Raw genomic sequence first — 23,630 nt, 5'->3', positions numbered from 1 at the left:
TTGTCGATAACCATCCCTGAAATTTGCATAAAAGAAAGTGTCATGTGTGAACAATTTACAAAGAAACGGTCTGTATTGAAAATTTCAAGATTTGTTTTTACTTTACCTCAATTCTTTCAGTACGAACTAATGAGCAAATCCAACCGATGTAGATTTGAAATTCCCGTCCGTATTTTGTTAAAGCTATACAAAATCAATAAAATACAACAAATGTGCGCTTCAAAGAGTCGCTTGGTGATTGAACTCCATTCAAAAGTAGATATACAAATGTATGTAAAACTTAATCACGTAACATTTTGCTTTTGAAGTCATCGCCGGACTGATACAGCGATCGTAATCATATTTAGCATAGATATATCTTATTAACTCATGAAAATTGTCCAGTTTTCGGTCAGATGTTCCAAAATTTCATTTTTATTATCTGTTAAATTGAAATATTTGGACTAAATGGATGTAAATATACTTTATGATAATCTCTAGTATAAGTATGCATAAACTGTAATATGTGCAAAACACCTAAGATTCAAAAGGACACACAACGTATTGTGTAGTAAAAACATGAATGTAACGGTTTGGATAACAAGTGTACACCGGTTTGGCTGATTTAAACTCCTTAGATGTTTGCGGTTTGGACTAACACTTTTAACTACTAATTTTGAAATAATGTTTGTTTCTACGCAATGTTTTCATATTTTACAATGGTACATGCTCAGATATATCTATTTTAGATTATTTTAAATATATATTCTTATAAAATAGGGATGTATACTTTTAAGAAAAGTACTAATAAGTTGATCAATATGAAGGCTGTTACTGTTAACAACTTTGAAATCAATAATGTTTGAAATGAGTATACACATATCCTTGCAGATGACCATGAAAAAAAAAATGTGTTAAAACTGAGTAAATGATCAATGCATGCTGAAGACTGCTTCAGTTCGGTACACATTGACGCACACCTCACAAGTGATATATGCGTTAGCACTTGCCTAAATGAACATCCTTGTGGAAGCCATGATCCATGATCTGCCGGAAATACGTTAAGCGACAGGTTTAATATATAGTGTTTAATTAACACACGTCTTGTACACCTTATCACCTTTCTGTATGTACTAACAAGTTTATACCCTAGTGGTGATTTTGTCAATGACAGTTCCAAGGCGACGCCCAAATGTTTGTTAGTTTCTTTCTTCTGCTTTACAAAACTAATACATTATAGTATGTCTTTATATTATGAGAATAGTTTAAATGCTCATTTATACATTCACTGCTGTAGGGTTCTATTTGAAGACGTTTTGATCTTACATCGTGGTATTCCTATTGGATATGTTTTCCATTTTAAAATTTCTTTTCCTTTTCCAATCTAGAACACCAATGGGAGAGGAATGGCCACGAAAAGCAGTTGTCAACACCAATCTTCGTTGGAAATTCAAACGCACATGCCTAGTTCTACATAAGACAGGCTGCAGGCGCAAGAATACATAATATTGTTAATTGAGGCCCCATTAAAAGCTTTAATTGTTTCCTGTCTCCTGATCTTACATTTCAAAACAGATGTTTTAAAAGGAAATGATTCACTTGTTTGTTTACTAATATACTGATTTCTGTTCTAATTTCACGACTGTTTATATGCACCTCGATGAAAAAAGGCAAATATTAAGTTTGATAGGGGCAACAAAGATCAGCTATTCAAATGATATGTCACTAATGAAAGCTAACTGAATGAATAAATAACATAAACAAGTACAAACTGACCAACAATTTGGTAAGACGTATGGTTCAGTTATAGAAAATTCCAATCTTCTAATGCTAAATAAGGTAGCTACTTACATACATGAACTTTGAAGTGTTTGAAGTTTCATTTCATTCTTCAAAGTGATAAATGAAGTTCTTGCTTACATACCAAAGAGTTTTAAATTCTGAGTACCAAAGCTAAACCAGTATTTCTTAGCTAAAGGAAGCGGCATAACTCTATAATGAATTTAAAGTCAGACTTGCAGACCCCTTACTCTATATTTTAGATCATCACGGTGAACAAGTGTGCACTGTAACTATCAATTATTGAGATACCTGCGTACGTACAAAAAGTTACAAAATTCAATTTTGTAAAATCGGTAAAAGGGTCATACCTTTGTACAAAGCAAACTAGAATAATGGAACATGTATATTGCATATCAGATCGTCACATTGAACAACTTAGTTTCAATAAATTCCCATTATTCATTACTGATATAATATCTTAGAAATCATTAACAAAGAGCATGCGGAAGCTGGCGAACGGATGTGAGCAATAACCTTTCGTATTCTCCAAGTACTCGAGATAAATCATCTTTTGGAATGATGAAACAAAACTAATGTTGTAAGGGGTTGCTTTTAAGTTGGTAGAGGAAAAGGCAAACATACGTTATTATTATTATTATTTGGGGCCTTTTTTCTAATTAAGCATTTACTAATTCCTCTACTAAACAAACAGTTGACAAATAGGATAAACAAATGAGTATTTATAAAGAAAAGAAATCAAATTACCCTCAAGACGGTAAATGGAACACAGGCTTTCAAAAACAAATTTGATATCTAACCAACTTGGCACTCAAACGTACTTACGCTGCTTTTTGTTAAAGTTGTTTTATCCTACATATCAGGATATATAGTGATTCATTTTGAAAATGTTCCCGGAAATAGATTCGTTATTAAACCTAACACATTATTATGCACAGAGACATACACAGTTATTCCTTTTACCTTAGATATTTAGTTTAATGAATTACAGTTTCTTTCTTTCTTTAGATTTTATGCAGTCTATACAAAAAGTTACCTCTGATATCACAGAAATAATAGAAGGAGATAGATGTGCTTTTATCAACTTTGATACCGGTCTATCGTGCAGGAATGTGAATTAAGGTGCGGTCCAAACCGGTGCATGTACTAATTTCAAACCGTTAACAGTTTTTCATTTACTTGTATCCAAACCGTTACACACTTGATACATGTGATTGACTTTGGATGGTACTTTTTCGCAAACATACTATACTTTTAGTTTAGAGACCGATGACAAGATAAGTGAAAATGTTTTTCTCCTTTCTTCTTAACTGATTTTTCTGACGATACAATTACAAGAGTTTTGATAAGATTATTCAAAAGTTTCGTTTTCGCTTCTTGACTGCCATAATCTGCAAGTTTTTATCACTTACTAACTTGAACTGGCATGCTTTAATCTTTTTATATTGAATAACTTGGGCCTTAGAATGAAAACTGAAAACAGTATTTTGTTATGTACAAAGATGTGTTAAATCGTACAAAATATGAAAAATTACGTGATGTTTTTGATATTTTTTGCTCCGAAGAGGCCATATTGGACAGATCCAAACACACGGCTACCGGTGTAGTTACCATACAGTGCAAATATAATATATAAGATCAGATTTTTAGAATACCTTTCGAACCACGCCTGCACGCGGGATTAAAAAGTGGAAACAAAATTACCTTACAAGTAAAATACTGATGTTAAAAGAGTTATATGTAATTATTTATGAGAAGTAAATGAACTCTGGCCTTATGTTCCTCTGGGGAATTCCACATTTTTTTCATTGTTAACAGAATTAACATCACAAGAATTATCGAATAATTTAATAACTAAGAAGGCTGCTATCACTTACATGCCTATTCGCTAATTGTGTATTTTGCCATTGAATCTGAAGTAACTTGAGTGTTCATTTATCACAAGGACAGAGTAATCGTTGTTTAATGGTAACATGGCCAGTTCTATAGCTAAAAGTGAAGAAGCCAATCAACAACATGTTCATTTGATGCTGAAAACCTCATTATTAATCCCATTAAAAACTACATTTTTTATGCGTAGTAAACCGTGTAAAATTTGGGTTATAGGAGTTCAAAATAGATAGTCAGCATTTCTTTTATCTGTTGATAAGGTGACCAGATTCCTCATGCTTCCTAAAAGTACCCAAGATTTCTTTTCTCTGAATGACAAATATCTATAATGAATGGTCACACTATCATGCACATTTCATAACAAATGTTTAAAAAGCTGAAAACCTCTCTTCGTTTCAAACCTTTTGTGCAAAAAGGTTTTGAATATAATGGTCAAAGAGCGAACGTAGTGCTCCAGTTAAAAGCCGGGCTTCGTAAGTTGTATTTCACGCATCCAGCTAAAATTAGTAACATTTTTACGGATGAGAGTTCCTTGTTTGGGTAATTTTCACCTAGTCGGGAAAGCATCTGAATTCACTATTCGCACTATTCCCGTTTAAACGTCGTCCTGGGTAGTCGATGGTGGCTGTAAAAGCCAGTGTTGCACCACTATGAAGAGCCCTTTCTTCGCTGTTATTTTTATGGAAAACAGTAACGTCTAAAGAAAAAGCTTTCAATTTAAAAGTATCATTTATGGATTATATGAAGAATAAAAGAAACTGTAACGAATGACAAGCTTAATATTTTTTTTAAAAAAGTTAATTTCCATGTAAATAAAGATCCTATAAGGACCTGTTCTCATTCATCGAGGTTCGTCAAAATCACGAGACGAGTTCATCCAGGGAACCATGGTAGACCTCTGGTATGCGAGAATTTAGAATAAACTTCAAATGTAGCTGAATATCATAAACAATGGCGAGGAACTTTCAACTGTGCTGTTTCATATCTGACTGCATGGGGAACTTTGTTTAGTCCAGAAGGATGAATGTGTATCCAAGTTAAACTCACCGGTCTTGTTAACTGGCATGTTCATTCTTATGTAAATATTAGTTACAGAACAGACCCAAAAAAGCGAATATGATATACCACCGATGTAGTCAGGAATTTATGAATGCTATATGTAAATCGTATCACATCCCGAGGCGTTCTGAATGAATCTCAAACGGTGTTATTGATATTTCAAGTATACTGGACTCGTGGACTGCGTATGTCTATTTTTAAATGGGACTCACATACATTAAGCCTTGAATCACACTGCCCGGATAGGCTTGCGGGTGAATTCCGGATATCCGTAGAACCTCTAACTAATTCGTTAGACATCCGGAGTATCCGTTCAGAAATTGGGGGCATCCGGGGGCAAGGTTACGAAGTTTTGAACGTGCTCAAAATTTTGGCACGGATAATATATCCGAAAGAAATCCGTAATAAATCCGAAACAGTTCTGAAAAGATCGTAACAGATCTTAAAAGATCGTAACAGTTTAGAAGACAATCACTGTGGTAAAAAATACGAGCTATTACGGTTTTATTTCGGCTCTAATAAGGTTAATTATTGCATTAGAGAGGTTCATTTTTTCTTACACATCCGGAGCAATCCGGAGATGGGAAACCGGAACTCATCCGCAAGCCCATCCGGGGCAGTGTGATTCTAGCTTTAAGTTGATACTTACTTGTGAAAGATTCTTCAGCTTATATTAATTACTCTCGACATATATACGGAACACGTATGCGACCTCTCGTGCTCGATACTGAAGCTCGGTCGCGACCCTACAGTGGCGTCAGTTCAGTTGACCACAAGAAATGTTTCTTTGGCTACAAGTAGCAGCGTTTATTTTAACATTTATTTTTAAATTTCATTGGCAAAATAAGGAATGAATCAACTGTTCAAAACAATAGATCGAAAACAAAAATCGTTTTAAACGTATAGTATACATTCTATGAACACTTGTTACATCTGTGATAAAATGTTGATGGTTTATCTATACAGATATATCAGAAAGACTTTGTTTATTTTTCAACAAGCGCTAAATAAGCAAACATATTTACAATTGCATTTGAAATAGCAAATAAAATAGCTAAATTGGTCTTATTATGGGTGAGACGAATTTAAGCAAGTTTCATTTCTTCGGCCGTGTCACCGTTAAATGTTTGAGACTGAATGTTACTTAAGTGAGATTCTTTAATTGTGATTGAGAAACATGTCTCCAGATGGTCTTCTGGTGATTGAGAAACATGTCTCCAGATGATCTTCTGGTGACTGAGAAACATGTCTCCAGATGGTCTTCTGGTTTGTTTGAAAATCCAGACTGTATGCCTTTATATTCCATAACCGTGAGCAGTTTGTTGGCAAGACACTTTAAATCCACGACTTTTTTCATTCAATTGGCTTGTAAATTTTGTAGCAAATACCATATCCTATACATAGTTATCTTCCCCAACAGTCAAACGGTGTGTCGGCTTTGATTGCAGGACACTTCAATGATATCTTATATCAACGTTGAAAAAGATTAGTTTGACCGCAAGCCCACAGCGTATATACGTCTTAAACCTTTTGCTGCTTAGTCTGAAAGTTATTCCACGGCGGTTTTACACACGAGCCACTTATACTGTCATAAGCATTCGTGTATGTTTTGTTTCAACACCAATACAAAAGAGTTTCAGTAACAACTGGCACTCTAGACTCGTTGCTGCAAGCAGAAATATTTACCACAGAAAGGTTACAAGATACGACTGTCCTTGTTAGATGTTGTATACCTCAGAAAACCTTTGCTTTTCGGGGTATTCAAAGTTTGTGTACATGGAAGACAATTGTTCTTGAATACTTAAATCATTTTCGCTATCTTTGCACTTCTCTTGGTTAATTTTACTGTTTATTAAAATAGCTAGATGTATTAAAATGCAACCAAATATAAAGGCTAGAATTCCTGCGGAGCCGGTCACCATCTGAAGCAGGAAGGAAGTCTTTAGCGCCCCCTGCTGGAGGCAAAGGTCAAAGGCCACAGATAGAAGATATTTCTCGCTGGTTGTGATGGCAACAGATACCCAAGTTGTTATTGCTGAAAGATAAAAAGAGTAAAATAACGTGTATAAAATGGTATTAAGATAATCTGTTAGTCAAGTTGTTTAGCAATTCTATTTTTCTACCAGCTCTTCTTTATAAAATTACTAGTAATTATAAACTAGCACTGTCACAGGAATGACGAATTATATCCCCACAATACGGGCTTGTTACAGAGGTATGGCAAATCTTAGGTTGGAAAGGGGCCATAACCACGTCAAAAATTGGTTATTTGTAGCCAAAGTCGAAATTGGCCTGTATTTTATGATGTTACACCTGTGTGCCAAAAATAATTTAAATCTGTCAAGCCGTTCATGAGTCATTGTCCAGAAACCATGAGTTTGGCAAATTTTAAGTTGGAAAGGGGCCATAACTATGTCAAAATATGGTAGTTTATAGCCAAAGTCGAATTTGACCTGTATTTTATTATGTTACACTTTTGTACCAAACAACCTTTCATGAGTTATTGTCCGGAAACCATAAAAACCAATTGACCGATCGGCAGACAGACATAGCTCTCTCCTATAACCACCCCAAACTTCGTTTGTGGGCATATAACAATGTCATAATAATACTGCGGACACATTTAGTGCGTAACTGAACTTTCTAGTAATACTCGTCAGTTTTATACAAAATGTAAATTGAGTATCATCCTATTGGTTTGTTTGATGTGTTAAATATTCAAATATATATGTACTTAATATATCAGGTGTTATTTGCATTTCATTATAAATTCCATGTTCAATTACATCTCTTTCATCTTACATTTCTGGTCGATATCAAGGATCAAATTAATGCAGTATAACATATATCAAAACACTTCCGGTATTTAATTTATTTTCATTTAATGACTTATGGTAAACAGATCCGAGCCGAACAGAACAGAGCTGAGATAGAAATCATTCGTCCTCCACCTCTAATTCTTATGGAAATTGTGAGTTCAATTTAGGGAGAACAGGTTAGTCCTGATTCAGAACTATCCATTGTTACATAGTTTAAATACTGCTAAAAACCGACAGCGCAAAAAACAAAACAAAAACAAGAGGGCCAAGATGGCCCTAGGTCGCTCCCCTGAGAAACATACCATAACAGTGTAAACATGTTTAACCTGGTGATTTCATAGAAACAAATATTCTGGCCAATTTGCATTAAAATTGGACCAAAAATATGGTCTCTTGAGTTTAAACAAGTATTTTCTTAGATATGACCTAGTGACCTAGTTTTTGACCCAAGATGACCCATATTCCAACTTGACCTAGATTTTATCAAGGCAATCATTCTGACCAATTTCCATGAAGATTAATTGAATACAGTCTCTATCGTTTACACAAGGTTTTTCTTTGATTTGACCTAGTGACCTAGTTTTTGATTCCAAATGACCCATATTCAAGCTCGATCTAGATTTCATCAGGGCAATCATTCTGACATAAATTTATGAAGATCAACTGAAAAATACAGCCTCTATCGCATACACAAGTGTTTTCTTTGATCTGACCTAGTGACCTAATTTTTGATCCCACATGACCCATTTTCGAACTTGGCCTAGATTTTATCAAGTTAATCATTCTGACCAAAATTCATGAAGATCAATTGGAAAGTACAGCTTCTATCGCATAAACAAGGTTTTTCTTTGATTTGACCCAGTGACCTAGTTTTTTGAACCCAGATGACCCATATTCGATGAACCAATGACCGAGATTCCATCAAGGCAATCATTCTGACAAATTTCATGAAGATAAATTGAAAAATACAGTCTCTATCGCATACACAAGGTTTTCTTTGATTTGACCTAGTGACCTACTTTTTGACCCCAGATGACCCATATTCAAACTTTCTCTAGATTTCATCAAGACAATCATTCTGACCAAATTTCATGAAAATCAATTAAAAAATACAGCCTCTATCGCATACACAAATTTGTTCCATAATTTGACCTAGTGACCTAGTTTTTGACCCCAGATGACCCATATTCAAACTGAACCTAGATTTTATCAAGGCAATCATTTCGACCAAACTTCATGAAGATAAATTGAAAAAATACAGCCTCTATCACATACACAAGGTTTTTCTTTGATTTGACCTAGTGACCTAGTTTTTGATCCAAGATGGACCATTTTTTAAACTTTTCCTAGATTTTATCAAGTTAATCATTCTGACAAAATTTCATGAAGATCAGTTAAAAAATACAGCCTCTATTGCATAAACAACGTTTTTCTTTGATTTGACTTAGTTTTTGACCCCAGATGACCCATTTTCAAATTCGATCTAGATTTTATCAAGGTTGTTATTCTGCAAAATTTCATGAAGATCAATTGAAAAATACAGCCTCTATCGCATACAGGAGAGGTTTTTTATTTGACCTAGTGACCTAGTTTTTGAACCCAGATAATCCATTTTCGAGCTCGGCCTAGATTCTATCAAGCTAATCATTCTGACAAAATTTCATGAAGATCAGTTGAAAAATACAGCCTCTATTGCATACACAAGCTAAATGTTGACAGACGACAGACGACGGACGTCAGACAGACAGACGCCGGACATCGAGCGATCACAAAACTCAAAACCTTGGCACTTGGTGACAATTTCAAAATTTGTCAAATTTTGAGATTTTTTTAAACAAATTATTTTCCCATTAAAATTATCCGTTTTGATCCCTGCTCTCGGCGACTCTGCCCCGATTGACACAGTCGTGCTGTAAATAAAGTTCTTGGAATTTATATTATTGTCTGGGAAGAAAATCAAAGAAGATGAATAGGTTATTGATCTTTTCCCCTTTTATCATAACTTTCAACAGCTGCCACGTTATTACCCGAACAAATCAAGACTAAATACAACATTTTCAAATTACTTACGCTATAAAAATCGTTTTCCGATTAAGTATGATAAACATTTTATTCTCTATGTGTTCCAATGGAAAAGTGTCAGTGGACGTTACCGTAATTTACCTACGTGTAACGTGTGTAATAATGGTAAAATTGAAGGTGAATATCATTTTATAAAAAAAATGTCCTTTTTGCAGAGATGTTAGACAGCTGTATATCCCTCAAGTTTATTGTTTCAACTTCAAGAGTTTTATGCATATTCTTATACAGATGACTTTAAGTTAATTTATTAGTGTACCAATATGATATTTATGTTGTAGAAACTTGTAAAACAACAAAATATACATGTTTACATTTCTCTATAATGAATTAATTTGAATCTAGTTTAAGCGTATTTTTTTATTCCTAAGATAAAGTACATACATATGTCATACTTCTGTCAAATAACTGTACGGGCATATCGAGCTTAAATCGGAAAATAAATTTAATAAATTTAAAAAGTTGAAAGACGACAACGGAAAAGGTACAAACAGTCATACAGATGCATGATTAGATATCTTAGGAAGATGAAAAGTCAATATCGAATTTACGTAGATTATTAAGAAGATCGTTGCGACAGTCAATAAAAATCTACATTCAAAGGAGAAATTCGTTCCCATTTGTCCACAGCGGCACCACTTTGTGGCATACTTTTAGAAAAAAAATCTTGGGAGTTTTGTATTTTTTCGCAAAACAACAAAGAGCACTGAAAACTTACCAGCAACAATCATAACAGAAGAAAGCCCATAGTAGATAAGCCTGGCAGGTCTGTTAGAAGCACAGCACGTGAAAGCCACCCCCAGACTGAGGAACGTGAACGTGATGATTGTAGTCAAACATTTGGGAAACATGTTGTCGATAACCATCCCTGAAATTTGCAGAAAAGAAAGTGTCATGTGAACAATTTACAAAGAAACGGTCTGTATTGAAAATTTCAAGATTTGTTTTTACTTTGCCTCAATTCTTTCAGTACGAACTAATGAGCAAATCCAACCGATGTAGATTTGAAATTCCCGTCCGTATTTTGTTAACGCTATACAAAATCAATAAAATACAACAAATGTGCGCTTCAAAGAGTCGCTTGGTGATTGAACTCCATTCAAAAGTAGATAAACAAATGTATGTAAAACTTAATCACGTAACATTTTGCTTGTGTGCAACATGTCAATTTTAATTTACAAGGGTACTTTACGTCTGAGTAAGTTTGTACTAAATGATACTTTTACAAAACACAAATTCTAACTATTTTTCAGGGGACTTTTTTCACTATATAACACATTTAAACTAATCACTTTAACTACAGTTGAATTACCACACCGACGGCATAAAGCCTCATTGCGTTAATGATTATGAATCACACCAGTCAAAATTTGTTTCCTGAATACTTTATATAAATGCAACAGTCCTTTGAACGATCTGAAAGGTTGTTTATGTATCGATTTGAAAATGACTCCAAAGAACTTCAGAATCTATCATTTGAAGGGAACAGACAATGGGCATCATTTCTCAACTAGTCGTGCAAGTGTTTATATAGCAAGGGCATGTAAGTTCTGTTTCCGCCAACGTACCGAATAAAATATGATTAATTTGTGTTTAGTAATAGCCCCTGTTTAGTCGAGTTTAATGCAATTTCAATTACTGAATCAATTCTGTATCTTTAATTAGTAGAATGAACGTTAGAACACCAGACTAAATCATGGTAATTTTCAAAAACGGGGCATACATCATGATATGTTAATGCATGTTAACTCAAAACAATGATTTTTATGTTCATTTTCACAATTTACAACCGAGTTATTTTCAATTTGTTGCTTTCTTTCTCCATCCATATTTTTTTTTCAATGATGTACATCGCAAATTTAGGGTCTAAAAGTCAAGTATGATTTTTGTTATGTATAATTCTTGGTCTGAAGAGTATCCACCCAATGACTCTAATATGTGTGTTATTCTAGGCCACGTTTTGGTCAGGATAGTAGGGAGATAGGTGAAGGATGGTACGGTAGCGATAATTTATGAGGGTAGGATAGTAGGATGACAGGAAGGCAGTAATGCCATCCTTCTATCCTACCATCCCCCACCGACCTGCTATCCTACCATCCCCCACCGACCTGCTATCCTAACATCGCCCACTGGCACCAGATCAGAAAGAAAATGCCTCCGTACGTGTTATACCCTACCCCTAGGTATTCTATAAGAACCATGGTCGTGAACGGGAAATTATACTAACCCGTTTCAATCGTATATTTCTCAACTTAAACGCGCAGTTCGGTGAATGGGTATGTAGCATATTGAACAAGCGATAATTTATCTTCCATCGTGCACCAGTCACATTGTCTCAATATTCCATATTGCTGAGATTATCAACATATTTTATGCTTTCGTCAACGTTACAGAAAAAACTTGCTTGACCTTCCCTAATGAACATCCGGTCTAGAGGTCACGACAGTGTGCACATGTTTGGCGAAACGTAAACAAACAAAAACAGAATTTAAAAAAATCACAATTTTACACTAAAACTCGAAATGATGAATGAAATTCATCTTGTATACGATATTTAATTTGAAATCGTACAATGGTCTGCATCTGTTCTGTTTATTTTATTCATTTTGCACATTAATGCTGCATTTTCACATTTTAGCGAACACGTGTAGTAAAGTGACGATTGACAAACATTTTCACAACAGCCAATCAGAATGTTTTTTTAATCTAGAACGGAACTTCACCAGGGAAGTTCAAGCAAGTTTTTTGTGTTACGTTGAAATTACTATAAACTACGCGTTGTTTTTCTAAGATAAGATGTATTAAAGAAATGCGACCGGTACTCAATGGAAGATAAATTACCACTTGTTTGATATCCATAGTACACATTTACCGCACTGCGTGTTTTAGGTATGAAATGCGCGATTGAAACGGGTTAGTATATTTTCCCGTTCATAACCATGGTTCTTATAGAATACCTAGGGGTAGGGTATAACACGTACGGAGGCATTTTCTTTCTGATCTGGTGCCAGTGACATCGCCTACCATCATACTATCTTTTCATCCTACTATCGGGTCTTGATAATTGGGCGGTAGGCGATGGTAGCTATAGATATAGACATAGAAAAGCGTAATCATTTAATGCAGGTACTATAAATCTGTGATATATATGTTTTTATGAATGTGATATTTAAGTAAAGATAAAAGTCTCTTGTAATTCTCATCATAGAATGGCCAAGTACATTTAATGTTTATATATATTTAATGATTTTTATTATTTGTACATGGATGAGACTATTATATGGAATAAAATCATTAACCTGCGTATTATTCTCTGACCGACTGTTACCTCCCGGTACATTTCCATATTCTTGGGCCATTAACACAAAGCTGTAACGTCATGGCAACAGATGTATCTATTTTAATTAAACCTCTTGATTGGATTTCCCGTGTTAACATTCTTTAACAATAATCTGTTTAAGCTGTGACATGTCTTATTAAAGCTTTTTGTTAATAGATCAAGTGAAACATTTCAGAGTCATCTTGTACTCACAGGATAAAATAAAGAGTGGAAAGAAAACCGGTGTCAATGTAATGTAAACGCGAGTGCAGCTTGTTGCTTTTACTTTCTTATAAATTCTTTAAAAAACGGGGTAATTTTATAGTTTTACAAAATTATGTGATCGAGCCGCTTTAATGTTATCGGTAAAATGTTCTGTAATGTAACATTTTGTCTGAATGGTAACACATTGTCCTGTAGTTTGTCCTGATAGATTATTAGTCAGGCGCTTTTTCTAAGCTGTTCGTACGATTTGTTAGGTAAAAGTCCACAGCAGCTATTCCGTGTTTAATTATATAAAAAGCCTAACCTTTATGACTGGAAACAAAACAGACATAATTATATCAACCGAAATGAAAGAAACTACGGTGCCCCTAAAGTGACATGTTACGCACTTCTTTTCCACTTAGGTAATGTGAGATTATTCGTTTAAATAATAAAAAGTCCATTACCTTATGATGGAAAAAAACGACATTAATTTATACACCGATAAGAAACAGGGTAGATTTTTTATAGAAATCTGGAACAGTGTACAGACTATTTTTAAAGTCATGCCTTGAGATAGGTGTTGTTTTAAAACGAAATCAAAAACGCGCCTGTTAGTCCAAGTAAACATTTCTTGGGAATAAACACATGTGAATGTGTAAACTAAACAATTCTGGGCATCTAACAGCTTCAGTCTGCCATAGCATATAGCCTTTCTATTAACTTTTCAATTTATAAATCAAATTCTTTTCATCCGATAGTCCTCGCGGCACTGTCGACACCTTTGGGTTACTATGTCTTTAAAACCAGGACTGTCCAAATAAGTAAAAGACACTTGGAGTAAACCATATTTACTGACGCTTGATTGCAAATATTCTACGCATGGGTATATTGTAAATACTTCCAAGAAACTGACAATGTTATTTAAAAAATAAAAAAAATTACAAAAAGACGTTTTTGAGTTTTACAAGTGAGCAGCGCAGTGCGTAACTTGGCATAAGAACACAGAATTCGCTTTCCGTCTCCATACTGTAATAACAAAGCATACTGTCAATATATCCCACGGATGGTCATGTTAGAAATTAGCAGAAATCATTCGTACGTCACGCTGCCAGGTTTTTAAACAGAAACATTTTCTAGATTTTAAACAATGCTCGTATTCTTTGTAGTGTTGTAAAATATGGCGACGCCGGAAGAGCCGTGTCGCAATGTCTGTGACTTCTACATGTACTCTCAGAAGCTGTAACATGTAGAAAGGCATAATACCGCGGATTTGCTCTGGGACATTCAGAAATCGCACCTAAAGACGACCGAAAAGCTACAATGATAGCAATATGAGGAAGATACAACTGGGAGGAGTTACTGAAATAACAAGATATAGCAACGTACAACGGGACAGCGACTTCAGTGGGTTCATCGGCCAGCCACATTATACTTAGCCTGCAGGGTGGGTGGGGGTGAGGGTGAGGTTGTTGGAGAAAGACTGAATATTACGCTATATGTTTTGATGTTAGACATGAGACGATCGTCTTTATGTTTAAAATTTATAAAACATATTTCATTTTAATCGTCTGAGTGCATCTTTATGTTTTCAGTTTTACTTCATGTAAATTTCTAATATAAATATTTCATTTTAATAGTGAGTGTGATTGAATGACTGTGAGAATCTCGTGAACTTATATAAATCATTTTACTTATTATTCAAACGTCTACAACTTTAACAGGACAACCCTTGTATATATTATTTTTTCGTTCCGTCCTGTTAATAACAGGATTTGGACGGAGTCTTTTTTATATAAACTTACAATGCCCTTTAGCGCCATATCGACTTATACCGGAAAATGACTTTATGAAGTGCTAATAATTCAAATATATCAAAATTTGATTTTGATCGCACTTTTATCTGATCAAAGGTTTATCATGACAGAAAGATAAAAGACCAACGATATCAAATCTTGATCTGTGTGATGCATAATACGCCTGCAGCATGTTTCTAAGTTGTAAAGTGCACTTTCCTCATTAATTAACAGCTAGCAAAAAGTTTGCCCGCAAGAAAACGTTTGATATCATAAAACAATGAAAATTTGCCTCTAGCTAAACTTGTGGAGTGGGAAAGAAAATTGTACATTGTCTTTGATATGTAATATGTCATGTCATTATTGTTGACAATGTACTCGCGTGCTTTCATGTTTCCTCTTAAGTTAAATATTTTCAAGTTGAAATAAAACTGAGTAGTGACAATGTAGCTTATCCCCCTACGCCCGGAGTCCGATCCCCTGCTAAAACATAAGCATGTCCTCGACTATAACTCCCCTTCCTCCCACACTACACACACACACACATTCAGATAACCATTTCATATTGTTTTACCTACGTTATTATGAACACGGATTCCTGTCTAAAACCAATATTTCGCCTTGATATAATTTTAAAAAAGCTTATGGAAAAGAAAGTCAAAGTTTGGATGAGATCAATGTTACAATTAAAAGCGGTAAACGCTGCACCCCCGCCACCCCCGGGAGTTCATTAACAGTGCTCGGGCACCTGTTGGGGAATGTGTGAACCCCCTCCCCCGATTTCATTGATAGTGTTCGTGCACTTGTCAGGGAATGTGTAAATGCCCTCTACTTCCACTCCCACGAGTCCATTAGTCCATTAACAGTGTTCGAGCACCAGTTAGGAAATGTGTAAATCACCTCAAATATTCAGAACTTCAGATGGATTCTGCTTTGTCTCAGTGAAAACATTGATGTATTCTTCATGGTCATAGGTACTTTCTATATTTTCAAATATTTAATGACAACTTTAATTTTATGTTAGAATTAAATGATAAGTGTTCCTTACACAAAAGCCGCATCACCTCGAAGGTCCGACGAAATATGCAGGAAAAGACTTACATGTATATACTGATATTCAAAATCGTTATATTTAATTAAAACATCTGGATCGTAAACATTTTCCTCACTAAAGTGACGAACAGTTCAAAGAGCCAATCTTTTATTCCAGAATCCTATACAGGAGTAATTGTACAAAAGTGAGATAACTAAATAGCCAATTTTCTTCTGATCTTGCAATTATAACAGACTGTATAAAAAAGACTGAACATAAGCTGTCGTTTTTAGGCAAGACTTGCTTTTTAACAGACGATTTTGTAATTTTCAATGCAGATTTGCATCAAATATAAAAGATAGACATAACTGACACACTTGTCATAGATGCTAACAATGATGATAGATAAATACCATACAGGATTTATAAAGATGTTTTTAAATCTAAAGATTATGAGAAAGAACCAACTTCAAGTTCTCTCTTGATTTAGGAAGTTATATCCCCTTAGCTATAGTAAACAGGCGAACGTCTGTAAAGACACCGTCAACCTGTTGAGGACAAAACACACTTTCTAAATGAGATTGACATACAAGATGATTCTTTGGAGACTTCACACTCTTTAGATCATTTTAGTCCAACATTTTTAATGAATATTATGTCTTTACAATATCAAGTAAGAGATATTTTCCCTGTGATAGGCATCCGGCACATTTGTTTGTCCGTCAAAATAATGATGCTATATATCGGATATAAAAAAGTGTCCATTGACAGTCCAACACTCAAAAATAAATCCAGCATTTTTAAAAGTTGACGTCTTTGAAATATGTATTATACTGACTGAAGATGACTGATAGGTCTATGGGCCGGGTGTTCTTAAAATTATGTAGCTAAAATTTGGCTTTATATGTACACTGTATAACACATGTCACTATAATAAAATATTTACTTACTTACCTATATCTATAGTAAATGGTTTGGGTTCTGGACTGTCTATGGACACTTATTCAATTGATATATAGTAAATGGGTGCTGGATTTATTTTTGGGTCCTGGACAGTCTATGAACGCTTTTTATCATATATAACATCATTACTGACCGAACACATGTTCCGAATGCCTATGCTGTTGACAATATTCTTCAAGAAAATGTAAGTTACGCGTTACTCGGCTATTAAGGTGTACATTTTGTATTAAGACCGGCAGGGTTGGTTGCGTGGACGCACAGGAGCTACCAACTTTCATTTCGGTTCCACTTTATTTATATATATAATGAAAGAAATCATGTAATAATCTGTGCTCTTATACATTTTTTACTCTGTTGTTCTTGAAATTATTGTGATTTAGATATTGATACATTGAAAATTCTGTGGCTAGTGTTACACAAACCATTAACTGCTATACCCTGGCTGATATCAGACTTCCGACAAAACGTCCTTATCCCAACAAAGCATACTTTACATATACAAAATTGAAAATCCCATAGGCCATAATTTAGCAGGATATAGAATTTTATTGCGTTTTGTTTATTTTATTGTAAATAACGCGTTTACAAATGTCAACATGTAACGCTCATTTATGTGAAATTATAAAATGTTGCATAATTAAAGTATCATGTTTGCAAGAGTTAGATAATACAACTTTCAGTTCAAGTCTTATAAGCAAATACGCAACTATACAAGTTTCGGTAAAGAGGTTAAATATCTATCAAATTAAGATTTTGTAAGAAAATTGTCAAACATTTAAGTCACAATAAATGACATTGAATAAAAAGCTTCAGTAGATATTTGGGAAAAACTAAATAGCCTTTACACTACTTGTTTCGCACCAACGACTGCGATTTAATAATAAAATACGGGTGAAAATCCACAATACATCTTTTTTTAATTCTTCTTTTTTGTTTGTTTGTCAGTCCTAGCAAAGCCTCACAGACAGGATTACTTTTCTATTGGTCTTAATATACTGTACATTGGGTTAAATCAGCGGTGTCTTTATTTTCGCAAATATTTGCAATTCAAGGGATACGCAAATCAAAACTATATCTATAAACAATATAGAAAAAGCAAGGGTACGTATATACAACCACAAACAAGAAGAAATATCAAATTGCGAAATAAAACTAACGCGAAAATTACCCAATGTATAGTACACTTACACGGAAATAATTTAATCCAGATCAAATTATAAATTCTTATTACCCGTATAAGGATTAAACAAGTAAAATCTTGAATTTAAGATTAATATTAACGGGCTATACATCTGTATAGTGGTAAGCGCTAATGAAATGTTTTAGGAAATATTAAAATAGTGAAGAACGTTTTTACCCGACCAAAGATTTCACTTTGTCCTTACCATAAAAAAGTAAATATATCACAGCTGAATTTAAAGTTCACATTCTGTTGTATGTCTATATTTCATAAATGTGTATGCATCACAAAAAATATAATCATTTACAAAATTCGCAGGGTACCAGTTCGCAGGGTACCAGTTATTAATAAAAGGACCTGCACCAACTACAGGATACATACCATTACGAGTTTCCTCAGCTATATGTTCTTTTTGGGCAAATATAAATGGCACAAATTTACTGTATTGCACATCCTCGTTAGTTAAACGCACGTTTATGAACCATAAACTGGAAGTTAATAGCAACTTCGTTGGACTTTTGTTCCAATAACGCCGCACGTGTGGTTCTAGGTAGAGATCAGCTGACTTGCATGTGCTCAAGTTGGAAACACGTTCCTCGAGCACGTACCAAGCAGGGACTGAAGTTCCAACCGTGTATAATATCATAAACATCAACGTCAGTACCAGTAACAGGTGGAAAACGTATTTATCCGGATTGAATTGCAGTCCCGTATATTTAAGTATAGACAAGTCCTTTTTCGCAAGTTTTCCGCTATGAGCCATCTTTTCCCTAATTGTATAGAATGTATTCCTTTTTAACAAATCCTTTCTTTCCTTTGTCAACTCATTTTCAGTCACTGTCAACATTTGATTAAGCGGAGGACTTTTTATGCGTATGCTAGATCGTTATTGTACACTGTTAATTGCCCCGAAGGAAAATGACTGAAAATATTTACGGCTGTCACATACGGAAAAGTTTATACATAATAGAATCGTTATATTCGTGTATAAATTTGTTATTAGCCGTCTTAATTTATCCATAACGACGACTTACACTAACCCTATATACTTTCTCATGTTAAATATCTATTTAAACAAAATCTAAACTTTCTATGTTGGTACACAAGTCTGATTTCAGTCATCCGAGAATAGGATCAAATTACTGTATTATAGTCACGGTTAAGCGAATTTTAAGATGAATGTACACAACTACACGGCGTTTTTTTTTCTGAATGAAAAATAAGTCGATCAATTTATCGTTTGATAAGATTTTGCGGCCTGAATGAAACTAAGCGTAAAGTGAACCTTTAATAATTAAAATACATTCAGAATCAGGAAAAGATTCCATTGCAATCCCTTGAGACCTTTAAAAAGATGTGTTATACTAGATTATTTTTATGAAAAGAACGGTATATATATTATGAACATCATATTACAGTGTAAAGGAATGAAACAGTATATATATGCAAATCTTAATGAAAATATGTTATGTAGAGTTTGGGGAAAACGGTATATAATTATGCATATCTTAAAATATCTTCATTTGTAACGAATGGGGTCTTCGAGACCGAGTGGTTAATGTTCTTGACTTCTTACTGTGTTAGGTCTTCACCATATGACATAATACCAAACAAAAATCAGGAAAGAAAACTCACCCACCTCTCACACTCACCTACCTCTCACACTCACCCACCTCTCACACTCAAAACTCGTAGCTTCATGATTATAGCGTTTTATTTCAACAATATACATCAGTAGATTTTTATAAATAAACTTTTATGCATTTATAACTATAAATTTTATAGTCGCAACGTTTCACTAAAGTCCTAACCATTTGATCAACATCATTTTAATAAAACAAAATCATATCATCACCACACCACCACATTACATATTCATTCGTCGCGTCATCATCTTCATTAGTACATTACCACTTATGTATTCATCATAATCTCATTTTTTACGTCATTTTAACACCTTTAACACTAAAATTTTGGTCACCTTATATTTGCGTCTGGATGACCCTATTGAAAATGATTTATCAACGCTAAAATTTACCGAAATCAAATTTGTTTAAGTCTAATTACAATGTTTAAATTAACCAGTTAAGTTGGGCGAATTTCATCAACATATCATATGAAACCGATTTCGTCGTCGGTGCCGCAAGAATCCCTACGGAAACCTCTTTAAAAGGACTTTCGGAGTACCGTATTTGTCACGGTCACGCCCGTCGTATCGTGCCTTCGTTCATCTAGTCTGATCTTGTATTGTCATTTACTTACAATTTAAATATAATGTTTACCTGTGAAAATAAATATTACACTTGCCAATCACCTAACTTTAAAAGGCATTGAATTGACTCCTACACAGGTTCGAACCTGATTGGTCAGAACTTAAAATATTTCACTAACCATGTCTTGATGTTCGAGCCCCTGTGACCGGGACACATACCGGTACACATACTATACATTGACGTGTAGGCATAGAGGATGAAGAAGCAGAAGAAGAATTATACTTTGATTATGATTATTATTATTTTGTTTATGTATGTTCGTATTTAAACTAGGATTGAAGCTTTGCTATAAGCGGATTACCATTACCATTAATATTCCTTAATAATTCGTCTTTTATTCAAGCTGGGAGCTTTATGTGGATTTAGTATTATCCCTCCATATAAAGCGCTTTTTCGGAGGGAATGTTACATTATACGGTCCACGTGACGCACAGTTACGTCTATGTGTCCATACAATAAAAAAGTAAAACATCAGATGTTTCTCGTAATCCTATCCCCCACCCCGTCCGTCAACGGTTCTGCCGCCACCACCCCCACCCCGTCCGTCGATGGTGCTGCCGCCTCCCCACCCCCACCCCGTCCGCCAACGGTTCTACCGCGGCGTTATTTGTTTCGCTCCCCTGTGGTCAGGCACATAGATGCCTTTGATATTTTTAGTTGGTGCTTAGAAACTTTAAACTTTAATTCATACAACAGACACATGCTTTCAAAGAATCCAATGTATACTGAAACTCCTTCAAAACATAAACCGTTGAAAAATCGAAAATATCTCCAATCTGAACAAATTTTGCGGTTTCGAATTTTTCCTTCTTATTTCATTAGACAAATTCACTGTAAAAGGAGCTTCTATATACCGGAAGTCTCTCATCACTACGGAATCCTGTTAGTGTCATGTGAAATGTCGTCCGTCGCTCCTCATGACATTGCGATACGACATCGCGACAATGCGATACGACGCGCGACAATGCGATACGACACACGACAATGCGATACGACGAGCGACAATGCGATATGACATTCGTCAAAATGTCGAGATGTCGCTTATCAATGTCGTGCGTCGAGCTGGCAATTTTGGCACGATATGTCTCGATGTCGCGTCGCATTGTCGTCCGTCGTATCGCATTGTCGCGCGTCGTATCGCATTGTCGCGATGTCGTATAGCATTGTCGCGCGTCGTGTCCTGCATTTAAGCGACGCGCGACAATGCGATACGACATACGACATTCTCAAACGACATTGTCGCGATGTCGTGTCGCATTGTCGTGTGTCGCATATGCGCCAATAGCACGACGTGCGACATCGCGATACGACACACGACAATGCGATACGGCATCGCGACAAAGCGATACGACGAGCGACAATGCGATACGACAAACGACATTCTCAAACGACATTGTCGTGCTTCGACCGGTGTTCACTTGAATAAATACCGGCGTTCACTTAAATAAATACCGGCTAATCTTGGTCGCATTTTTTCGAACAATTCATCAATTTCATTTTATTATTAAAAACGTTAAAAGTAAGGTATCAAACTGAAATTTCTTTTAACAAGTAGTGTGGCCTAAACGAATATAAAAAACAATGTTCTTTCCCGACGGGCACGCCGTCGGGAACATTTGCTGAACCTTGCCATTTTTGGCTTAAAATATTAGCAGTAAAATAAGGAAAAAGTGCTTCTAAAATATTTATTTTGGGTAAATAACTGCACATAAAAACTTGTTTTCAAAGAAAACATCTGTTCGTCCGTCTGTGCGTAATTTAGGATAAAAGCTGTACCGGGGAGCCGTGAGAATTGTTCCAATGGTGTCATTGGACTAAGTGAAGGTAGTGCTTGGGTTTTCAGGACTGTCTTGACTGCTCTGACAAGTTCATATTTTAAGAATATTACCGGAATTTGACCTATGACCTTGACCCCTAGCCGACCGGGTTCGAACCTAACGTGGCCTGTTTTCTCTAGGTACTGGCTTGCCCTTTGCAACAAGGTATCATTTATTAAAATCGGACATCAGGTTATGAAGATATGGCTCCTCAGACAAGGACCACTCCTCTATTTAATATATGAAGAAGTACCGGTATGCATATTTTCACGAAAAAATGATATATTTTGAGACGGTCCTCCGACAAAACCGTCAGCGGTAAAAGTATACAAATCACATTTCCGTTTAGACGATGTTTAAATTGACAATGTCGTTTGTCGTATCGCAATGTCGCGCGTCGTATCACATTGTCGCAATGTCGTATCGCATTGACGTGTGTCGCCTTTGAGGGGCGACGGACGACATTTCACATGGCACTAACAGGATTCCGGACATCACCGTAGCTGAACATGCTTAATGAAAGGATCTGTTTCGAAAATATATCAACACTATTTATGTTGCTGCAGCACACAATTTATCCCTATATATCGAACATTAAGTGTGGTCAATTGACTGTTCAGTTTAGTGGGGTCAACTGTATTACACGTTTTTAGTATAGCTACTTGAAGGTTGTGGCAAGTTTTCAAAAAAGAAAATAATAATAAAATATAAAAAGTGTAAAAACAAAACAACAACGAAGAAGGAAAACGCCAAGAACGTTAATCTTGCATTTTCTGTAGAGCAAGCACCGTTGACGAGACGATATGTTTGTTGCACAAAGGCCGTTGCCTTGGAGCGTTAATCCATCTGGTTGAAAGCAGTTGTTCTGCCTTCTAAGAGAGGTATTTCTTCCTTGATGGCGACGCTAACAGAAGTTACACTGTAATTGTAGGCATTTACATGCAGCACTTTTCCACATAATTTGTTTTTAAAAAAAAAGTCGACCTAGATACGTTTAGCTAGAGTATACACAAGACAACCAATCATTTGACGATGCAAATGGTAATTAAAGCACTCCGTGAAGTTCTGGGAAGTCGGGATTGATTTGTATCCGCCTTTGACTAATGTGAGTTTGCACAGATGGACTGGCCGCTGTTGCATAAATGAATTGCTTACAAAAGAAACCACTGCAACTTTGATTTACAATGAAAACAAAACTATAAATCACTTAATTGTTCTAAACAAAACAAATGATTTTAAGTTTATATCTTACACCTACCAACGAACCTGTCACATATACAATGATCATATTTGAACAGTTTATATAATATTGGATCTGACCTATACATGGGTAAATCACCTAAGAAGGAACACAGAGTAATTTATGGACATGAGGATTCTATGTCATCTTTCAAATCTTTCCATTTTATATTCTTTAAA

General features: G+C 35.1%; 1 protein-coding gene across 1 annotated transcript; it reads right to left on the bottom strand.

Moving 5' to 3' along the window:
* Positions 1 to 5,508: 5,508 nt before the first annotated feature.
* Positions 5,509 to 19,253, bottom strand: LOC123553867 (uncharacterized). The gene is made up of 3 exons (XM_045343572.2): positions 18,503 to 19,253; positions 10,345 to 10,494; positions 5,509 to 6,763 (listed from the first exon to the last, which is right to left on the bottom strand). The coding sequence occupies exons 1-3, from the start codon at positions 18,966 to 18,968 to the stop codon at positions 6,447 to 6,449; spliced, it is 933 nt and encodes a 310-aa protein (XP_045199507.2). The 5' UTR covers positions 18,969 to 19,253; the 3' UTR covers positions 5,509 to 6,446.
* Between the last annotated feature and the right edge of the window lie 4,377 nt (positions 19,254 to 23,630).

Source organism: Mercenaria mercenaria, chromosome 7 (assembly GCF_021730395.1).
Source record: "Mercenaria mercenaria strain notata chromosome 7, MADL_Memer_1, whole genome shotgun sequence".
In the NCBI taxonomy this organism is placed as follows: Eukaryota; Metazoa; Mollusca; class Bivalvia; order Venerida; family Veneridae; genus Mercenaria; species Mercenaria mercenaria.
The sequence above is the reverse complement of the archived record's forward strand: the minus strand, read 5'-3'. Positions and strand labels throughout refer to the sequence as shown.

Bases quoted from the DNA above. Each gene is read 5' to 3' on its own strand.
- LOC123553867 (XM_045343572.2), bottom strand. From the start codon at position 18,968: ATGTTGACAGTGACTGAAAATGAGTTGACAAAGGAAAGAAAGGATTTG. The intron at 10,495-18,502 runs GTATGTATCCTG...TGCAAATTTCAG, and splicing joins AGCTGAGGAAACTCGTAATG to GGATGGTTATCGACAACATG. The intron at 6,764-10,344 runs GTAAGTTTTCAG...TTTATCTTTCAG, and splicing joins TTCTGTTATGATTGTTGCTG to CAATAACAACTTGGGTATCT.